The sequence below is a fragment of the Canis lupus genome, chromosome 34 (assembly GCF_048164855.1).
Source record: "Canis lupus baileyi chromosome 34, mCanLup2.hap1, whole genome shotgun sequence".
Taxonomy (NCBI): domain Eukaryota; kingdom Metazoa; phylum Chordata; class Mammalia; order Carnivora; family Canidae; genus Canis; species Canis lupus.
Genome location: NC_132871.1, coordinates 20,134,797 through 20,158,010, shown reverse-complemented (window position 1 = coordinate 20,158,010; position 23,214 = coordinate 20,134,797). Strand labels below are relative to the sequence as shown.

At 34.3% G+C, this 23,214-nt stretch overlaps 1 protein-coding gene across 2 annotated transcripts in view; it reads left to right on the top strand.

Moving 5' to 3' along the window:
* The window catches only part of CSRNP3 (cysteine and serine rich nuclear protein 3), a 189,606-nt gene that overhangs the window by 35,575 nt on the left and 130,817 nt on the right, over positions 1 to 23,214 (top strand). Inside the window, exons 1-2 of one of the 2 annotated variants that reach the window (XM_072810975.1) lie at positions 5,947 to 6,004; positions 8,292 to 8,380. In XM_072810975.1, the coding sequence (XP_072667076.1) occupies positions 8,368 to 8,380 (13 nt within the window). In that variant the 5' untranslated portion in view covers positions 5,947 to 6,004; positions 8,292 to 8,367. Of the gene's footprint in view, positions 1 to 5,946; positions 6,005 to 8,291; positions 8,381 to 23,214 lie in introns of those variants that run through there. The other variant, XM_072810974.1, reaches the window with a different exon arrangement.

Sequence of the window (23,214 nt, the reverse complement as noted above, 5' to 3'; positions counted from 1 at the left end):
AGTCACTGGGTAAATACTGATATCATTTACTTCACTGGAAAGACTAGAGTAGGAGGAGGAAGCCTAGATATGTTATTTTCTTTCTTTCTCTCCCATCTTTCCTTCCTTCCTTTTCTCCTTTGTTTCTTCCTTCGTTTCTTTCTTTCATTTTATTATTATTATTATTATTATTATTATTATTATTATTATTATTAACATGTTAACTTTCAAAAGTATATTAGCCATTCAAGAGGAGCTGTGGAACAGGCAGTAGATATAAGAATCTACAGCCCAGAGAAGTGGTTCAAGCTAAAGAGCTAAATTTGGGATTCATAAATAAATGGTGGCATTTAAAGACATTAGACTGGATCTGCTTTTGTAAGAAAGAGTCAGAGAGAGGAAATCTCAGTCCTCAATCTACTAAAGGATTTAGGTGTCAGGAAGATTAGAAGAAATTAGGCAAGAGGTTAAGAAAGGACAGCAAATGAGGTAGGAGATAAGCCTACTTCGTGCATGGTGTCCTAGAAGCCAAGTAAAAAAGAAAAAGGAAAAAAAAAGGAAAGAGATTATCTGAGTCAAATTCTCTTGAGAGACCATTTGCGATTTGGTTTGTCAAAATCCAAGTTCACTGCTGACATAGGGAAGTGCTACTTCAGTGGAGTTGTAAAAACGAAGCCTAATTTGGAGGAGTTCAATATAGATTTGCATCTAAGCAATGGAGAATGCCCTCTCTGGGGAAGTTGCTATAAAATGGACTTGAGAAATAAGATGATGAGATGGGAAACTGTTGTAAAGGGATTTTTAAATTAAGTTTTAAATTTTAATTCCAGAATAGGTAACATACAGTGTAATACTAGTTTCAGATGTACACTATAGTGATCCAACAATCTATACATTACTCAGTGCTCATCAAGATAAGTGTACTTTTAATCCTCTCCATCTATTTCACTCATCTCCCCACCCACCTTCCCTCTGGTAACCATCTGTTCTGTATAGTTAAGAGTCTGTTTCTTGGTTTCTCTCTCTCTCTCTCTCTCTCTCTCTTCCTTTGCTCGTTTGTTTTGTTTCTTAAATTCCATGTATGAGTGAAACATATGGTATTTGTCTTTCTCTGACTGACTTATTTCACTTAGCATAATACTCTTTAACTCCATCCATGTTGTTGTAAATGGCAAGATTTCATCCCTTTTTATGGTTGAATCATATTCTATTATGTATATATATACCACATCTTCTTTATCCATTCATCTATTGATGGGCTGCTTCTATAATTTGGGCATTGTAAATAATGCTGCAACAAGCATTGGGGTGTAAGTTTCCCTTCGAATTAGTGTTTTTTGTAATTTGGGGGGTAAATATCCAGTAGTGCAATTACTGGATTGTAGGAAAGTCCTATTTTTAATTTTTTGAAGAACGTCATACTGTTTTCCACAGTGGCTGCACTACTTTGCATTCCCACCAACAGTGCATGAGAGTTCCTTTCTCTCCCCATCCTAACCAAACCTAGCTGTTTCTTGGGATTTTGATTTTAGCCATTCTGACAGGTGTGAGGTCATATCTCATTGTGGTTTTCATTTGCAATTTCCTGGTGATGAATGATGTTGAGTATCTTTTCATGTGTCTGTTGGCCATCTGTATGTCTTTGAAGAAATGTCTGTTCATATTTTCTGCCCATTTTTTAATTAGAATTTTTGCTTTTAGGGTGTTGATTTTATCAATTTTTTTAAACAAATATATTTTGGATATTAACTGTTTTTTGGATATGTCATTTGCAAATACCTCCTCCCATTTGGTGGGGTACCTTTTAGTTTTATTGATTGTGTTCTTTGCTGTGCTTTTTATTTTGATGTAGTCCTAGTAGTTTATTTTTGCTTTTATTTTCTTTGGCTTGTGTCTAGAAAAATAGTGCTAGAGTTGATGTCAGAGAGATTACTGCCTGTGCCCTCTTCTAGGATTTTTATGGTTTCAGGTCTCACGTTTAAATATTTAATTCATTTTGAGGTTTATTTGTGTGTATAGTGTAAAGAAGTGGTACAGTTTCCTTCTTTTGCATGTAGCTGTCCAGTTTTCCCAATACCATTTGTTGAAGAGACTTTTTCCCATTGTATGTTCTTTTCCTCCTCTGTTGAAGATTAATTGACCATATAAGCGGGTTTATTTCTGGGTTTTCTATTCTATTCCATAGACCCATGTGTCTGTTTTTGTGCTAGTACCATACTGTTTTGATTACTACAGCTTTGTAACATAGCTTGAAGTCTGAAATGGTGATACCTCCAGTTTTGTTTTTCTATTTCAAGATTGCTTTGCCTGTATGGGGCCTTTTGTGGCTCCATGTACATTTTAGGATTGTTTGTTCTGGTTCTGTGAAAAATGCTGTTGGTAATTTAATAGGGATTGCATAAAATGTGTGGCTTGCTTTGGGTAGTATAGACATTTTAACAATATATATTCTTCCAACCATGAACATGGAATGTCTTTCCATTTCCTTGCGTCATCTTCAATTTCTTTCATCATTAGATTGCAGGTCTTTCACCTCTTTGGTTGTTTATTCCTAAGCATTTTCTCATTTTTGGTGCACCTGTAAATGAGATTGTTTTCGCAACTTATTTTTCTGCTGCTTCATTTTTAGCATATAGAAATGGAAAAGTATGTGCATTGATTATATATCCTACAGCTTTACAGAATTCATTTATCAGTTCTGGTAGTTTCTTGGTAGTCTTTTGGGTTTTCTGTATACATCTGCAAATAGTGAAAGTTTTACTTCTTCCTCGCCAATTTGGATACCTTTTATTTATTTTCATTGATTGCTGCAGCTAGGACTTCCAGTACTTCCAGTACTTGCTGAATAGTACTTCCAGTACTTTTTTAAAGTTGGGAGATACCACAACGTATTTGCAGACAGTTGGGAATAATCCAGTAAAAGGAAGGAATGGGGGAAGAATGATCCAAGAGCAAGATAAAATAATCACAGTAGCAAAGACCTAAAATTGGTGAGAGGAAATGGAATCCAAGAGAAGGGATTGATCTTAGGTTGGCGAGAGAAGTGTCTTCATTCTAACAGGATTGAAGACTGACTATATCAGTATAAATATCAAGGGTATACAAGATATAGATAAAAAGAGGAAATTGAATCGTTGTTCTTTGAATTTTCCTAGAAGCAGTATCATAAACTGAGAGAAAGGAGATGAGAAGAAATGTTGGAGAGTTGCAAAGAAGCAGAGGTGCTTCTGTTAGTAGTATCATAGGGTTGAAGTCTGTGGTCATATATCAAGAGCTATGGCAGTGATACAATATCCTACATTTTCTCTAGTCATAATTATCTGTTCAGCAACTATGAGTAGTTTCATAGGAAGAGAGCTGATTTTGGCCAAGTGATTTTTTAAATAATCATGCTGATTTGAAAAGGAGAGAGAAAAGTCTTGGAGGTGAGACTATATGCAAGGATAGTCTACCATATTGAATAAGAGACCCTAAATTAGGTGAGTAGAAAGTATTAACATGAGTGGAGGGAGTGAAAAATGTGTAAAGGTCAAGAAACACTTTTGTTTGTGAGATTTATAAACAACTTGCAACCTTTTGTTATAAAGGTTTTTTAAGGCTTCCCTGTAACCTGCTGATCCTAACTGCCCTTGTGATCATAGAGCCTGAAACATCTTTTTAATCTCTTCTAATCTGTTTTATCAAGTTTGTACCTCTTCTTGGGTCAATTTCACTAATTGAAAATTTTCTAGAGAATTATATAATTCTTCAGGTTTTAAAATTTTTATCTAAGTTTTCACCTAGATTTTCTTATAAATCTTGCAAATTTCCTGTATTTGTTACCTCTTTTCCCATGTGTTAAATAGAGATCCGTCTGAACAATTCCAGAGAAATGTTTGTAAACTTTTGAGCACAGCTGATTGAGTAGAGGAATCCCATGGTGACTACCTGATACATAAATACCTAATTAGGACTGATTTAATTTGTTTTGATAACTCTTGTCCACTTTACTGAAATGGAACGACTAAGTGCTATCATTTTAGAAAACTTTTTGGTCGTGTGATACTACTTTATTATAGTTCAACACATGTTAGGAAAACATGACAATTCATTTTTTGTTGTTTGGTAAATGAGTAGATGCTGCATGTATTTTGATAACTGCACGTCAACTGTGTGTGTAGTAGGAAATTAGAATGGTGTTGTTACTTAAGAATTAATTCTAAGTAGAATCAATGTGACTGTTAGTGAGGTTTTATTCTTTTAGGAAGTCAAACTCTACATGGCAGATTCATCTTTCCTGCTAGATTCTTTTGCCCTAGGCCCTTTGTTTCTGTCAGGAAGCTGTCCTTCAGAGAGAATGATGCTTTTACTGGTTGCAGGCATATTAATTATAGAATACTCTACTTTAAGATGCAGTTGCAAATGCAATTTAACTCTTGCACTGAGCTTCTAAGTCTTATTATCACCTTAGAAATAGTGAACAGCAAAATCACCTTTCTTCACTCGTGGTCACACATTGACATTTCCTTCGGACGTACTAAAACTGATATGAGCCAGGCTTCCAGACATGCAGAAATGGTCAGCCTGGGGTTCTTAAATTCTGTGATCCTGAGAGGAACAAGTTTATTCTCAAAAACGTGGCAAGAGATTTGCAAGAGATTTTTTTAAAGATAGGAACAAGATAAGAGTGTATCTTAAGCAAGTTATATTTCCTTATAGTTAATCAATGAATCATTCATTCAGAATAATACAAGATGATCTTATGTTCAGTCAAGACTACAACTGAAATGTGACCTTCAGTAACCTCAGTGAAGTCTCGCATGATTATTGATCAAAACATGCCAACAGGAGCTTTGTGCCTCATTGGCCTGCTAAAAGTGCCCGTTAGGGAAAATGTTGAACATGGGAGAGTGCCTTTACCCTTGCCGCTCCAAACAGCTGCTGAGATTTGTAGGATGGTTTGCACTAAGGTCCATGGGCAACCAGGAAACCAAAGAATCTTGGTAGTATGAGAGGTGATATTTGCTATTCCCTCTAGCTCTGCAAGATTGCAGAAATTTCTAAAAGTGAAAAACTAGGGCTCAGGGAATTTCTTAATCAAATCCTAGATTTTAGAAAAGACCAGATAGGAACCATGAATGTTAGATGCACATTCCTAAATCATAGCATAGTAGTTTTATGTTAATGTTAATTTTCATAGAATTTATCATCATAAACTGAGCTTCTTCAGATGAACACCACAAAAATTTATGAGGACAGTGATGTTGCATTTACATTAGTATACATGTTTCTGGTATTCCATAAATGTCACTCTCCTTGAATATTTTCCTTAGTGCCTGGGATGGTTATATTTGTCCACAAATCAGTCTTAGATGTCACCTTGTCACTGCTAAGGCCACCCATAGGAGGACTGGGACCCCTTCAAGTACTGGTATAACAGGCTATGCCAGGGGTATCCACTTTAGGTCATGATTCCTTTATAGACATAGGATTCCAGGAAAATGGCAGTCCCCACCTATCTTGCATAATACATCACCACTGATGTGCCCAGAGGCCTTGCAGGGGAAGAATACCAGCCCCTAGACTTTTCTGAGAGATACACTACCTATGGGTTATTCCTTTACAAAGTTGCCTGGGTCTCAGCATGAGTGCTCTTGATCCATAGATCTTAGCACAATTCTATAAATGCTGTCATGTATGTGTCCACACACTTCCTCACACAGTCAGCCCAAGTCCCCAAGTCACATCCAGAGAACCAAGGTGCTGAGTTGGAATGGTTTCCAGCAATAACTACAGCACCCTGTGCCCAGAGCTAGCATTGATCTTCAGATGCCCAATCTTGGAACTTTGCATTGAAAATGACATGTTCTTCCAGAATTATTTTTCCTTTGTGATGAGCTCCTTCCAGGGCCTTGACTGGCCTAAGGTTAGTCCTGTCCATTAAATATATGCTTATATATTTGACTTTCAAACAGGTCAGAGTTTGGGTTCCTTTTTCCATTACCAAGGGTCCTTTGGCCTCGTCTAAATTACATGGTAATTGCAGGTATGTAAATTTAGATACTTTTGTTTTTCTCAATAGACTACCTTAAATGCCTATAAAAAGTCTTTTATTTATTTAGTTGTAAAATACAATTCTGTTTTCAATTCCAGTTTTAACAATAGTGGTCAAAAACACTCATCTCTTTCTTCAGATTTAGCTACATGTCAAATATAGAGCAGTTAGTTTTCGTATTTATAAAATAAGGAGACTGAATTAGATAGCAGTTTCCTCTTTTTTTAAAAAAGATTTTAGTTGTTTATTTGAGAGAGAGCGTGCACGGGAGAGAGAATACACAGGGGAAATAGCAGAGGGAGAGGGAGAAGCAGGCCCCCCTGCTGAGCAAAGAGCTCCATGTGGGGCTCAATCCCGGGACCCCAAGATCATGACCTGAGCGGAAGGCAGATGCCTAACTGACTGAGCCACTCAGGCACCCCTATTTTTTTTAATAAAAACAAAACCTTTTTATTTTTAGGATAAAATCTAAAATAATACCTCAATAGGTAAAAATGACTTTAAATAATATGGAATTCATTGTAATTAACAAGAAAATTTAAATTGAGATTATAAATGACATTTATAGACATAATGCAGCATCTAACTTATTTTTAATATTTTGTTTTAATTGCAAATAATTTGCAAAGTCTTTATTCAATGGATATATTATGAGCAGGTAGAGAAATCTGTTAATATACTTGGTTACTGGTTTTTAATTGCTTGAACTGCAATCTTCAGGACATGTAGATATCATTAACAGAGAAGATGGAAAAGTTATATTCTGAAATATTCCTCAAAATTAGTGCAACAGACAATGCAAGTAATTGTTTCAGCGGTCTTAAGTATGCCATATTCTAGGATATAATGTTTTCAACGGAGTTTAAGATATTTAAAACTATACTTAAAACTGAATTTTGAATCAATCTCTCCGAAATTTCTTAAGTTCTTCTGCTGAATCTGGACTTCCTCAGAACCACACTGGACTAATAATGTCTAGTTATCTCTATAATTCTAACCATAATTTGGTAACACTTGTGAGTGAGTACTATGGATATTCTAGTCTGTTCTAAATCCATGTATACATACAGATATACATAAAGTTTAAAAGAAGAAAGAAGCATCCAGAGACACAATGTGCCTGAGAACTTTTTTCCTTAAAGATTTTGATGTTTTAAGCTTATTTGAACAACCTCAGCCTATGTTGTTTGCTCATGCTATTTCTTCTTCAAGCAACTCATATATAGTATTTCTACACTACCTATTGTTATTGACCATGGTCTATGATAGTTCATTTCTAGCAATTGTGGAAATAATAAATGAACCACTGTTCACAAACTTCTCTACCTCATCATTAAGGAAAACTTACATTTGTATATGACAAAATTATTTACTTTAACATGTTAGAATGGAAAGTTCATTAATTCTTTTTTTTTTAATTCTTTTTTTTAATTTATTTATGATAGTCACACACAGAGAGAGAGAGAGAGAGAGAGGCAGAGACACAGGCAGAGGGAGAAGCAGGCTCCATGCACCGGGAGCCCGATGTGGGATTCGATCCCGGGTCTCCAGGATCGCGCCCTGGGCCAAAGGCAGGCACCAAACCGCTGCGCCACCCAGGGATCCCCATTAATTCTTTAGAGAAAATGATTATGTACACTTTAGTATGAGAAAAATACAAGTGTATAATTACTGTGAGGATTTCATCACCTTCTAAATTATTGCATTAATAATTTTGAATTATGGCACTGTAATTTCAAATATAAGATTTTTCTTAAAATGTGTTTATTTTAAATTATTTATAATTTGTCTAAATTATTTTCTTAAAGCCTAAGGTATCTTAAAACCAAGCCATGTAAATGTTGGAGTTAATTTTATTATTAAATAGTTTCCTTTAAGCAAATCAGAAAACAATAAATATTCATCGTGATCTCTATCAACTATTTAGCTATATCATTTTGGTTGAGTTTCCTGGATTTTTGTTTGTCTTGAAGCTATGAATCTCCTGGAAACCAGAAAGTTATTGTAATCTAATGTAATGCTGATTAATAAGATGAAATGTCTTTAGCTTCTTGCACGTAGTAATATTTGTTTATTGATTAGAAATTTGCTACATTCTTCTAGGATGGATATTCTTTCTGCTAAATTATATACGGTGTGATTATTTAGTTCTATATTTAATGCCTTGTTTGTATTTCAAGATTCTTTCCTGTGTCGCATTATATTTACATCATGTAGTTAGCTTTTCTTTTTGCAAATATAACTTTATATGACATATTGACATATTTTCTTTTTTAAGGAAAAAATAAGGAGATATCAACAGACTGAAAAGATGTTTTCAGAAGCATAGAGTCTTCAGGAAGATACTGGAGTTCATGAGATCTCAAGGTTAGCAGTCTACACATTATTTTCATGCTTTTACAGATCTGAGATATAAACTGTTCCAAGTTGTTCCTGCTGATGTGTAATTGAATACTAAGAATACATGTTTACTTAAAATACATATTTTAATGAGATCTCTTCAAAATCTTTAAAAATTCATTTATACCAGAAATCTATTGTTTAATTCAACTGGGGATGTTTAAAGGAAATGTTGCTTCAGTAGAAAACCTTTGGTTATTAAAATTTGCTTTGTTCTTTCTAATGGGTAGCACTGTTAGAATACAAATAAATAAATATTAAGCATCCTTATAAAATTTTATTTCTGATTTGTTTAAGAAATGTAATCTACTTTGCACAGTTTTCATTTATTTGTATATCTTTGGCTGCAACATATGCATATACACAAATAATTTAGAAGGATAGATGATCATCAACCTTCTACAATCCTTTGAAATTCACTCCCTGACTTTCCCTAAGTACAGTCAAAGAAATTATGCTTTTGTTGGAAAATGTGGCCTCAATAAAATGACTGTTTATATGAATGAGCAGAAGGGTTTTTGAGAACCTTCTCTATGTTGCTTAGAGTCCTAAGTCTGGAAAAGAAAAGCAAAATAAAACAGCTTATTAAATAGCTTGTAATAGTAACCTAATATAAAATACTCATTTGGAAGTTTGAATTACAGTGTAAGTTGAAATAGTTTATTCTCATGGGATAGCTGGAGAAAATGAATGATTTCTTCCTTCTTTATTTTGTAGGACCCAATATCAAAAACTCATAATTTAAAATGAGAAAATATTGATGATCTTTTATTTTGATTGCCTTGGTCAGGCTTGTCTTCTACATCTTCTACATCTTTCCTCACTCATCCAAGGATATATTCATTCAAAATTTATTTAGGACTTACCATGCACATGGCAATGGGCTAAGTGCTTTGGTTGTTTCAAAATGAATAAGATATGATTCTTCTCAAGAATTGCCCAACCAATATGTTACTCAGAAATTAATTTTATTATTAACACAAGCAACAGATAAATAGACAATCCAGATTTAAAAGGGCATGTAATGAATTCTAAAGTGCAAAGAGAATTATTTGGGGATTGTTCATATCTTCACATTATGGCTTTTATTAGCCTAGCATAGTGAGAGTTTATACCAATGGGAGTGTTGTAATCTATTACAACCCACACCCAATTGACATTTTATAAAGTAACTCTTCAAGTACAACACAAGTAATATGAGATTTTAAAAAAGAAGCTTCTGTTTTTGCCACAACTGCAAATTTAATGTTGTAGAAAGTAGTTATGCAAACATCTATGAAAAGAACAAAGATGAGCATTGCCTACTTGGTGTTCTTTTTTTATTTCCAGTATATTCAGCTTCATTATTAAGCTCACCAGAGAATTAAATCATTTCCCCAATGACCTAGAAAGGCATGTATGTAGGTTTGAAAGGATTGAAAGCTATAAACCTCTAAGGGATCCACACACAAATAGTAGCTGGATGAGTAAAGAATTTACAGCTGTGTGGGAGTCCAGACTGCTTGAAATGGTGTTGCATACCACTGTGCTCCTCATGAAAAGCTTTTAAAAAGGTGATATCTGAATAAGCGAAAACAGATCAAGTCATTAAACATAGTAAAACTTTTTTGAAAAGTCAGTGAAGACATCTCCTGCTTAATTGCACCATTAGATAAGTGGTTAGATTAATTTACATAAGAGCCACATTCAACAAGTATTTATTTATCAAGTGCCTACTATGTGCATGGGAGCAACAGCAGTGAATAAAACACCAGTATTTTCGCCTCAGTGGAAATTACATTCTAGAGGGTGAAAATATATAAGCAATAAAAAAATAATTATATATTATGTTAGGTGGTTAGAGTGCTATGAAGAAAAAGAAAATAGGAAAAGGAATATAGACTGTAGAGTTGGAGTGTTAAAATAAGCTGAATGACTTAATATTGCATAGTTTATACAAAAGAAATAGATACTACCTTTGCCCAAATAGTGCCAACTGAAAATGAATGTTATGAAATATGATGCCTGCTGGTGAGTTTTCTAAATCATCATTTGTTAAAGTAAATGTTGTTAATGTATATAAAATAGCTAGTATGTGTCTTAATTTCACCAGAAAGAAAAGATGTATTTTTAAAATGATAATATACTTACTACTTAATACACCACACTTACTACATGTACAGAAAATGTTGTCAAAATGTTTGCAATAAAGGCACAGTTGGATTAGTCCAATCACTTACTAAAGGGGTAAAGGCTATGACTATTCATCTGTGTAGGGGAGAAAATTAATCCAATTTTTTTGAATTGAATAAATATCATGAGCCTAAGTAGTTATAGATCTCTATGATGATACATATAGATGACACTTGGTGCTAAAAAGCTCTATATAATTGTCTTTCTGTTGCTTCATCAACAGTCTTGTTATCATTTTAGGAGAGCCCTAACTACTGGGACTAAATACAGAAGGGAGTTATTTAAATACCATCTCGTTCCCATAGTACTAATTTTTTAAAGGACACATATCTTTCTTTGTACATTTAGTAAAAGATATATGCAGATTTGGAAATTAAAATATTAATCTATTTGTGATCATCAACAAATGAGTTATCAAGTTTCTTTTGATGGTAACCTGGTTGGAATTTTCTATGAGATGTTAAGAAACATTAAGTACAGAGTAGCACAGGGATCTGGAGGTGTGTATGGCCCAGATGACCTGTGCATTTTTTGCAACCCATCTAAACTATAGATGAATGCGTCACAAGGTTTCACTAACTTGATATTTAGAAAAAGAAGTTAAATCAATTCTTTTTCTGTGTTAATAAGTCAATGCGAAAGGAATATCTAACCATCCAAATAAGCAAAAATTGGATTAGGAGGTCTCAAAACCTATCAAATATTGTAACTTCTTCAATATTACAAAAGTCAGATATTGTAAATAGTATATCATCTAAAAGAAATAAATTCCAGTATTGAAGTACTACAAGAACGATGCAGTGGGGGTGACAATTATTTGGGAGGTCTATTTTAATTAAACCAAACCAGAGAGTACTCATTACATGTAGTATGAACAGAACAGACAGTCAAGTCTATGAGTTTGACCAAAAAGAGGCAACTGGTACTCTCTGCTTTGGGAAAACCAAAAGAAAAGAAAACATAAGAGATGCAGAAGACTAGTAGAAGGTTATAAAGAAAAGAAAGACTTATTAAAATATGTTTTTTAAACTTAAAATTTTTTTATTTAAATTCAATTTAGTTAACATATAGTATATTATTTAGTTTCAGGGGTGGAATTTAGTGATTCATTACATGCAAATAACAAGGACTTCTCATGTAATTTCACTGTGTCAGAGATAAATTCCTTCCAAACCAATATTAATCTTTTTTGTATTCATCTGGAAGCTTCAAAGGAAGCTAGAAACTCTACTGTTTAAGGGTAACTGAAATGTGACTTATCAAAGGCAAGTAGAAAATTTAAATTCCCTTGCTTTCATCCTCCCTATATTCGCTTTCTAAAAGTTAAACCGAGAAATAATTTATAAATTCATATGACAAATCCAGTTCCCCATGGACTGACTCTTCCATCCTCTTGCAAACCACCACCCAGAAATAAACATTTTTGAATATCACATTACGTGGCATGCTCATGCCCTGGGTGGGGCCTTCTCCACCTTTCTTCAGTGGTTCTCCAGATGATTTCCTACCATTCTCACTCTTTCATCAGTCTTATAAATAGTTTAATCCAACTTTCTCAACCTCAATAATATTGACATTTTGATCAGATAATTCTTTATTGTGTAGGCAATGTTGTGCATTGTAGGAGGTTCAGTAGCATCCCTGGCAGTAGACACCAGGAGTACTCCTCACCTTCCATTGGGAAAACCAAAAATGTCTCTAGATGTTGCCTTTGTAAAGGCCCCTTGGGACAAATTATCCCAAGATGAGAACCACTGATCAAACCCTAACCTCCACAACCTCAATAAACATCCCCCCCATATCAACCACAAAGCCTCCTAACCACCTTCAGTATCTTGTTTTCAATTAAAACTCAACGAAAACACTTGACAGCTTCTCTTATTACTGTGAAACTCACCTCTGTCTGACCATCTATGTGGTTTTAGTTTTCTTTTATTTGCCTTCATCTGGCCTTGTGTCGAAAATGTGTCATACGACATAATGAATGGATATGAGGAAAATTAGGGAAAGGGAAAAATAAGGTAAGAAGAAGCTTAAGTCAGGAGTGGTGCTAGGTTACAAACGACATAAACCCTTTTTCGTTTCACTTCTTTTTCTTTGAATTCATGGAGACTTGGATTTTTCCATGTTCTCCAAGTCTTGCTTGAAATTTAGCTTGGGCACCAGGAGCTTAATCTCTACATTTCTACAGCCTGTCCTTTCTTACACTGTACCTGCAGTCTTCAATCCAGTAGATAGGGAACCTTCTCTTTTCTCACACCCAGGCCCAAAAGTACTGCAGGATGAAATGATCCACTCTGCAGATTTATGGTTTTCTAATCCAAGTTAGCTCCTCGATAGCATCCACTAATCCTTTCGCTCTGACCATGGTCAGCCACTATTTCAAAAGTTTATCACCCCACTCCAGCCATGCAATCTCTCCCCTTCATTCTCAGTTGCACCTGCTATTTTAACAAGAAAATTGAGGTTATTGTGTGGAAACAACTCGTGCATCCTTGCAATTCCCTCCAGCATCAAACAGCTACATCTATCAACACTCTTTCTTTCCTCCAATCTTAAATGATCAGGAATCCTTCCTATTCAAGGCAAAGCCTGTGTTTGATTGTATTCCCTCTCACTGATGCCGAGGCTTTTGGCCAGTAGTTATTTCGTTTTTGTCCTTTATCTTCAACCTTTTCTCCTTTGCTCACTCTTTTCCTTCAACCTGTATACATTCTTCAAACTTCCATCCTAAAAAGTAAATTGACAAACAAAAACAAACTGACCTCTCTCTTCAGTAGATTTCATGGGCACTACCATCCAATTTCTCTCCTCTCCAGCCCATTCAAACACTCCATACAGCAGTCTACATTCATTATCTCCGATTTCTAAGATCCAGTCACTCTGCAGCACAATGCCATCTGATTTCTAACCCCATTTAGCAGAGCACGCTCTCTCTGAAGGCACAGATGACCTAGCAGCCTGTATCTTGACTGGCTCTCTCAGGGGTATTCGACACTGTTAACTTCATTTTTCTTCTTCCACTTCCAGGACTGTTGTGACACCTCTCCCTCTTGGTTTGCCTGACACCTTGTAGACCCTTTTGTAAAGGCCCCTTTGACAGGTTCTGCTTTCTCTATTCTCTCACAAAGTTGTGAATCACACACTCAAATACTGATATGTGGCCATAGGTAATATAAATGAGTGAAGTCAGCTAATTTAAAACAATAAACAATGTAGAGGTTAAATACCAGGCCCACAAAAGTTCTTGAAATTTTACCCTTGCTCAAATTACAGTGCTCCCCAGAGATCCACCCTCAGCTTATTGTTTATCTACCTTCCTTGCTGACCCTGATCCAGCCAAACCACTCTTAAGACTTTATTAATTAGATAGCAATGACGCCAGCTTTTTTCTTTGATTAGGGGACAGAATTATATATTACACACACATGTCTGTAGGATAACAATGCCTACAAATACACATGCACAAACAAATCATCAGAGCAATGAAACAGAATGGAAAGTCCAAAAAATAGACACCATACACATTGCAATCATAAAATGCAACAAAGAAATAATCATAAGTCAATGGAGAGGCCCCTCAATGAAAGGCTATTAAGACCTCAAGCACATATAATTAATTAGTGTCTGCTAAAGAGGGTGTTTCAAATGGGGGAGAGGGAATGAAGCAGAGAAGGACGACGGCTTATGAGTAGAAGGTATTAGAACAATTCTTTAACTACTTGGGGAAAAATAAGGTGTGATCTACACATCATACAATAGTGAAGTAAAATATAGATAAATATTTAAGATATTATTTTAAAACATTTTAAATTATATACTTTTCAACATTTAAAATATTATTAAACATTAAATTCAATAGCTTTCAGGTATTTACGTGCCTTTGGTTTAGAAAAGCATTTAAATAGTGCAAAAAATGAGAAATAATTTATTCATTTTTATATTTATAAACAGTAAAATTCACTCTTCTTGGTTTTAGTTTCATGTGATTTGATCATTGCACAGAGTTCTGTAACCTTTACCACAGTCGAGATATGGAACAGTTCTGTCACCCCCAAAATAACCTTGAGCTTCCCCTTGTCAACTCTCCCCTCCCCCCGAAATCCCTGGCAACTGATCTGTTCTGTGTCACTATAGTTTTGCCTTTTCCAGAATATCATATGAATAGAAACATACAGAATGTAGTCTTTCAAATCTGGCCTTTTTCAGTTAGCATAATGCATTCGAGATTCATTCTTGCTGTTATGTGTATCTCTAGTTTGTTTCCCATTATTGGGAAACAGATTATTACTAAGTAGTATTCCATTGTCCGCATGTACCGCAGTTTGTTTATCCATTCACCCATCGAAGGACACTTGGGTTGTTTAATTCTTGATGTTTTTGAATAGAGCTGCAATAAGCATCCACGTAGAAATTTTTGTGAGAAACTATGTTTTCATTTATCATGGGTAGATGCCCAAGTGAGATTGTGTATCACATGTTAACTATATGTTTACCTTTCTAACACTGTAAAGACTGTTTTCCAGAATAGCTTACACCATCTTGCATGTCCATCAACAATGTACGAGCATTCATGTTGCTCCACCCCTTCACCACCAGCATTTGGTATTATCAGTTTTTATTTTATTTCAGCCATTCTAACTGTCATTGTGGTTTTTAATTTTCAGCTTCTTAAAGAATAATAATATTGAGCAAATTTTCTTGTGCATATTCACCACCTATATATCTTTGTGAAGTATTTATCCAAGCATTTGAAATACTTTGTCCAACTTTTTCAAAAACTGTTTTTAGACCCGTTTTACCTAGATTCACAGCAAAATTGAGAGGAAGATATAAAAATTTCACATATATTCTCTGCCCCCACATGTGCACAATCTCCCCCATTATTGACAGCCTCTACCAGAGTGAGACATAGGTCATAATTGATGAACCTCCCTTAATACATTATAATCACTCAAAGTTCACAGTTTACTTTAGGTTTCATCCTTGGTGTTGTATATTCTGTGGGTTTGGACAAATGTATAATGCTATCACTGTGTCATAGAGAGCATTTTCACTATCCAAAAAAATCTTTTGTAACTCCATCTATTTATCCTTCCTCCCCATCCCCATAATCCCCTGGCAACCACTAATGTTTTTACTGTCTCCACAGTTTTGTCCTTTTCATAATGTTGTATAGTTGGAATCATATAATATGTAGACTTCTCAGGTTGGCTTTTTTCACTTAGTAATATGCATTTAAGTTTTCTCCAGGTCTTTTTTGTGGCTTGATAACCCATTTCTTTTTAGCACTGAAAAATATTCCCTTGTCTGGGTGTATCACACTTTATTCACCTACCCAAGGACATCTTGGTAGCCTCTAAGTTCTGGCAGTGATGAATAAAGCTTCTAGAAACATTCATGTGCAGAAGTTTTGCTTGGATATAAATATTCAACTCCTTTGGGTAAATACCAAGGAGCACAATTGCTAAGTCAAATGGTGAGAGTAGATTTAGTTTTATAAGAACCCACCAAAGTAGGGCCCCTGGGTGGCTCAGTCTTTTGAGCCTTTGACTCTTGATTTTGGCTCAAGTCATTATTTCAGAGTCATAGGATTGGTCCCCAAGTCTGGCTTCATGCTCAGCAAGGAATCTGCTTAAGATTGTCTTTGCCTCCCCCTATACTCCCCATCCCTCACATTCTCTCTCTCAACTCCCCCCCCCCAAAAGAAAAACAAAAAGCAACAAAAAAAAAACAAGAACCCACCAAAATGTCGTCAGAAGTGTTGTACCATTCTGCATTTCCAACAATGAATGAGAATTTTTCTTGCTCCTCATCCTCTCCAGCATTTTGTACTGTCAGTGTTCTGGATTTTGGCCATCTAATAGGTGTTAATAGTACTTTATTTTCATTTGTATTTCCCTGATGACATAAGATATGGAACATCTTTCCATATGCTTATTTGTCATCTGTATATCTTTTTAGGTGAGGTGTCTGTGCAGGTCTTTGGCCATTTTTTTAAATGCTTTGTTTCTTTTCATTAAGTTTTAAGAATTCTTTGTATATTTTATTTTGCTCAATTTTTTATTGAGTTGCTTTCTACTTTTGAGTTTTGAGAGCTCTTTATAAATATTTTGGATAAAAATCTTTTGGGGAATGTGAAATTTGTAAACTTTTCCCTTTCTGTGGCTTTTTTTTTTTTTTTATTCCTAACTTGTGCACAGAGTAAGCGTTTTTTACTTTTTTGAAGTCTTATCTACCAATTACTTTTCTCTTATGGGTTGTGGTTTTGGTTTTGTATCAATAAATTCTTTGCCTAACCTAAGATCACAAGGATTTTCACTTGTTCTTCTTCTAAGTATTTTATAATTTCATGTTTTACATTTAGGCTTATGATTAATTTTGAGTAAAGTTTTGATAATGGAAAAAACTGAGATTCAGTATTTTGCATACAGACATCCAACTGTTCCATCACCATTTTTTAAAAAGACTATCTTATCTTGATTAAATTGCCTCTGTACCTTTGTCAAAAATCAATCATATTTGTTTAGGTCTATTTCTGGCCTCTGATGTTCTTTCCCACTGATGTATGTATTTATATGTTATTCCATTATCACATTGTCTTGATTACTGTAGCTTTATAGTAAATCTTCAGATCAGATAGTGTGCATCCTCTTCTTTTTCAAAAATTGCTTTGGTATTCTAACTCCTTTGCTTTGACCTATAAATTTTAGAATCAGCTTGTTGATATCTGCAAAAAATCCTGCTGGGATTTTGATTGGAAAATCCCTTGATGTATATTAGAAAATGCTCCAAATACAACTTACATAAGAAAAGACACTAGAAAAAATATTCACAGGATATGTACTCACAAATGGTCAATATTATTAAAATACAGAGAGTTGTTAGATATCACTGAGAAAATCCAAACTTCATTAGGATAACTGGCAAGGCCTTGAGGAAACTTTTTACAAAAGAAGTTCTGGTGACCTCTAAGCTTGAAAAAGAAAATGTTCAACATAACCACTGAGAAAATCCAAACTTCATTAGGATAACTGGCAGGCCTTGAGGAAACTTTTTTACAAAAGAAGTTCTGGTGACCTCTAAACTTGAAAAAGAAAATGTTCAACATAACCAGTAATCAGACACTTGATAAATAATGCTCACATAAACATAAAAAACTTTGTGAAATAGTGTAGCATACTGACAAAGTGCATCATTTTTAAGGTCAGACTGAACTTTGAGTCCATTTTCTACTTGTCTATGAGGTTTTAGGAAAATTATTTTTTTTTAAGATTTTATTTATTTATTTTAGAGAGAGAGAGAAAGGGAGAATGCATGAGCAGGAGGAGGGCAAAGGAAGAAGAGAGAGAGATTCCAAAGCAGCCTCCATCCTGAGTGTGGAGCCTGATGCAAGACTTGAACCCAAATTATCCTGACAAGCCAAAATCAAGATTTAGAAGCTTGACTGACTGAGCCACCTGGGTGCTCCAGGAGTTAGGCAAACTTTAAACTTTCTGATGTTCAGACAATTTACCAGTAAAATAATAATAGAATCTGGTGCATTGTAAACACACATGTATATTATCATCGTAAGTATATCAAATATTGGTGAAGATGTGGAGAAATGAACCATGTCACACTACAGGGATGGACAGGTAAATTGATTCAACTTTTCTAGAAAGCAATTTGTCATTATATATAAATGATCTTACTCTCTGTATACTCTTTGACCTAGGGATTCCAAATTTTTTTAAAAAAGATTTTATTTATTCATGAGAGACAGAGAGAGAGGCAGAGACCTAGGGAAAGGGAGAAGCAGGCTCTCAGCAGGGAGCCTGATAAGGGACTTGATCCTTGACCCGGGATCAGGCCCTGAGCTGAAAGCAAATGCCCAATGGCAATCCAGGCACCCCGGGATTTCAAATTTTTATTTATTCTTCTTTTTTAAAGATTTTATTTATTTATTCATGAGAGAGAGAGAGAGAGAGAGAGGCAGAGGGAAAAGCAGGCTCCATGCAGGGAGCCTGAAGTGGGACTCAATCCCGGGTCTCCAGGATCACACCCTGGGCTGAAGGCAGGCGCTTAGCTGCTGAGCCACCCGGGCGTCCCCCAGGATTCCAAATTTTTAAAAGCCTTAATGAATAGTCAATTGTGAACAAAGAACTATGTATACAAAGATATTTACTGAGATAATATTGAAATTAATGAAAACTAGAAACCTCTGCGTGTCTGGAAATAACGAATTAATTAAATAAACTATTAAATATCCACTCAAAGCAGTATTCTGAGGTAGTTAAAATAAAAGTTTTCCCACAACATATTTTATTATTGGAGACCTCTCTGAAATATACTAATAAGTAAAAAAGGAGGCTATAAAACTGCACTCACCGTATGATGCCATTAATGCTCTCAAATGATGTGTAATGCATGAAAGGATGATTATATAAATGCATATTACATACATATATACATTACATAAATGCATATATGCATGCATACACATATACACATAATAAAACTGGTTATATTTGCATAGTTAAGTATACATTTATCGTCTTGGTGTTTTCCAGTAGCCTCCAAATTTTCTCAAAATACATCTTATTATTATAAGAAAAGATAACTTAAAATATAAAATATGAAAGAACAGAAAATCATAAACTGCTATCAACTATAAAAAGATAAATAGCCAACTACTTAAAACATTATTTCTTAGGTGACAGCGAAGGGTGATTATCCTTATTATTTAAGGACATCCACAAATTAATAAGAGCATCAATAAGACTCCATTTAAAAAATGGCGTAAAAGAAATGAAAGAACAACTTACATAAAAAAGAAATATAAATAGCTAATTAACAAATGAAAAATTCATCTTCAACAGTACTCAAATGGCAATAAAATGTTATAATTTTATGCCTACCAAATGAACAAGATTTTTTTTTTAAGATTTTATTTATTTATTCATGAGAGACACAGAGAGAGAGAGAGAGAGAGAGAGAGAGACAGAGACACAGGCAGAGGGAGGAACAGGCTCCATGCAGGGAGCCCGACGTGGGACTCGATCCTGGGACTCCAGGATAACACCCTGGGCTGAATGTACTGCTAAACCGCTGAGCCACCTGGGCTGACCTGAACAAGATTTTTTATTGCAAATCTGTTTCACTGTCCTATATTCTTGAGGGAAATATGTTATTAGCAAAATATGTCAAACTTTCATATGCTTATGTTTTCTAAACTTAAACAAGCAGTAGATTCCCAGACAAAAGGAAATATATCATAATATTATGTCTATAATGCTCTTTATCCTTGTTTGAAATATTGAAAGTAACACACTTGTCCTGTATTAGACGAATTGTTTTACATATTGTGGTACCTCCAGAAGATAAAATATTACATAGCTGCTAAATTTCATTTACAAGAAATTTCAAAGACATGAAATGTCATTAAATATAAAATTTATTAGACTATGTTAGGTGAGAAAAATAGACATAAAAAGAGTGGAGATAATATAAATTATATATACACAAAGGACCATTAAAGTAAATAAAGGACTGGGAGAAATTAAATGATTGGCCAATATTTTATAATAATGTAAATATTATAAATAGTGTCTGAAATACAGAACTTTCCTTTCAAAAGTAGAATGACAAGTGATTTGTCTTTTTTATTCATTTATAAATGTTTATAATTTTTTTTAAAGAATTTATTTATTCATGAAGGACACAGAGAGGCAGAGACATAGGCAGAGGGAGACGTAAGCTCCCAGGGGAGCCTGATGTAGGACTCGATCCCAGAATCCTGGGATCACGACCTGAGCTGAAAGCAGATGCTCAACCACTGAGCCACTCAGGCACCCCATAAATGTTTATAATTTTAATATAAATCTTAATTTTAAAAAGAATCTGCTTATCTCCTCTCTGGCCCAAATCTTTTCCTGCTAATGTGTTTACTATCTCAGTTAAAAATAGCTGATCATTGGGACACCTGGGTGGCTCAGTCAGTTAAGGGATCAACTCTTGGTTTCAGCTCAGGGCCTGATCCCATGAGAATGAGCCCCATGTCGGGCTCTGTGCTCAGTGTGGAGTCTGCTTCAGATTCTCTCTCTCTCTCTCTCTCTCTCTCTCTCCCTTCAGCTCACACATACTTTCTCTCTCTCTCTCTCTCAAATACATAAATAAAATCTTAAAAAAAAAAAAAAGTAGCCAGTCATCTAAGTTAGAAAGCTACAAAGTAACTAAGATTATTCCTTCTTACTCACTGGACACTTCCAGAAAATCATGACTGAATTCTATGGAGTTTCTTCCTCATGCTACTTTTCATCTCCTCCTGAGTGCTGCGTTGTCACAGCTTTAATTCTGTTGCTTTTCATCTCTCACCTGGATAATGTGAGAGCCTACTGATGAGTATTACAGATTCCATTTGTGTCTCTTCACATCCAATCTCAGTACAGCTACCCAGAGACTCAACCTGAAACAAACATCTGACCATGACCTTCAGTCACCCTCTTAAATTTCTTCAAAGATTTCCCATACATTGACAGGATCCAAGCTCTACCACTGAGCCAGCTGGGTGCCCCATCACTCTCCTCTTTATACAGAGAGGTTTATTATATCTAATGACTTTTCCAGAAAGTCTTTCTGTGTTCTAGCACCTTTTTATTTATGTCTATCAGATAATTGGCCACCTTATTCAAATTATCTATGTACATGTTATCCTCCCCTCAAGACCAGTGAGCTCTAAAGTCTAATGCATATAACCTGTGGGGGTGAGCAAGATCTTTTGAGAAGCAAAGGAAAAATAGCATCTAGAATTTAAATGAAAATTTGAAAAAAAAAAATGAGAAGTGTTATTCCTATTATTTTTATTTTTCACATGAATATTATGCTAAAAAATTGTTGAAAAATAAAGAAATCAACTAAATTGATCAAAAAATATCTATATTTATGATTTTTGTCATTTTTAACTTCTATGTCTAAATATTCATATAATTTAGATAATATATTTGTAGTTATATATTCTATCACACACACATATATATATATATATATATATATATATATATATATATATATATGAGTGAAGTACATGCAGAAACTTTTTTTTACTGATGGGGATATATGATTTAAAATGCTTGAAGACCATTGCTCTGAAGCTTCTCAAGAGCAAGGAATACACTTTATTTATCCAGAACATCATACAGCAAAGTGTTGGGCACTTACAGATTCTATGTGAACTTTACCGAAATTAAAATTTTAGCAAACTCCTATCCACATTTATGAAGTTAGCAATGAAGTCATTAAAAATTTGGATTAAGGTGGTAAATTCTCCGTCTCATTTACTAAACCGAATGTGTATGAGAGTTAGAGGGAACTTAAAAGAGAAAAATAGAAAACAACAGAGGAAAAGGTCCATGCTAAAGTAATTTTCATGATTGCAAATGTTTTTAAATTGCAAGGAATATAAAGGTTTTTTTTTCTTTAGGAATATAAAGTTTTAACAGATGCATGCTTATAGTTTTTCAAAGGTAGCTAAAATAAAGTGTTATAGACTAGATCTATAGTGATTTATAAGAGTATACATTTTTAAAGCAAATGAAATTTTGAGGATAGCCTATGTTTGTTGATCCCAACTCTACAAGGTCAGAATTCAAAAGTCCTTTACAATTTTACAAGGAGCTGTCCAATTTATGCAGTATTGACATGCTCATGGGGATTATCTGCCAATCAATTCCAATATTAATCTCATAGAAGAACTAGAAGTCTAAACCACAGAGAGTTCGGTTCAAGTAAGTTTGATTATCTTACAGTGAATGACTTTCTTAATTTTAGTAAAATTATAGTTCCAATTTTGTATAATTCCAGGCAATAAGCATAGGAAAAACGTAAAAAAAAAAAAAAGTCAACTTTTGTATAAGGCCATGGATACATAAGTGAATGAATAAAATATTTACAAGCCATGTTTTAATTTTGTTTTCAGGGTAAAGTTGAAAGTATATATCTAAATATAACATCAGATATTGGAGAGGAATTTTTCTCATCTAATTAGTTTTTAAGAAACATTTTCTGAACATGATGAATTTGGAGATCCTTTTGGATTTTCGTTTTCTACACAATATTATAGCTCTATGTTTTTCCTGCTCTCTCCTTTATTTTAAGCAGAGCTGGTTCTAATTTAATTGTTTTTAAGTTTTTAACATCAAGCCCAAAATAAGCATCTAAAACTTAGTATTACTCTTTGAAAATTTTGTTCTATTCTAACATTTTCTGAAACAATGTTATTTTTATACCACTCATGATTACCTTTAAGAATCAAAAGAAATGAATACACAGTATGAGATAGTTCTCATATGGCCTCACATATTAGAAAAAAAATAAAACCAACAGATGGAACCTATTTCAGAACACCTAAAAAAAAATCCCTTAGTATTAAAGTTCTTTTGTTTTCCAAAATGGTTTTTCAAAACAGGATAATATGATATAGTTTGAGCACAATCAGTTAAGGAATTTTTTCAACACAGGTATGATTTCCAGTTGTCAGTACCATATAACTATTTCTTTTACACCCAGCAGAGGTGGCAGCTTTACCATTTTCTTCAATATAAAATGGAAGTGTTGGGAGAAAAAATGGCTGTAATTTTGTGCATTATTTT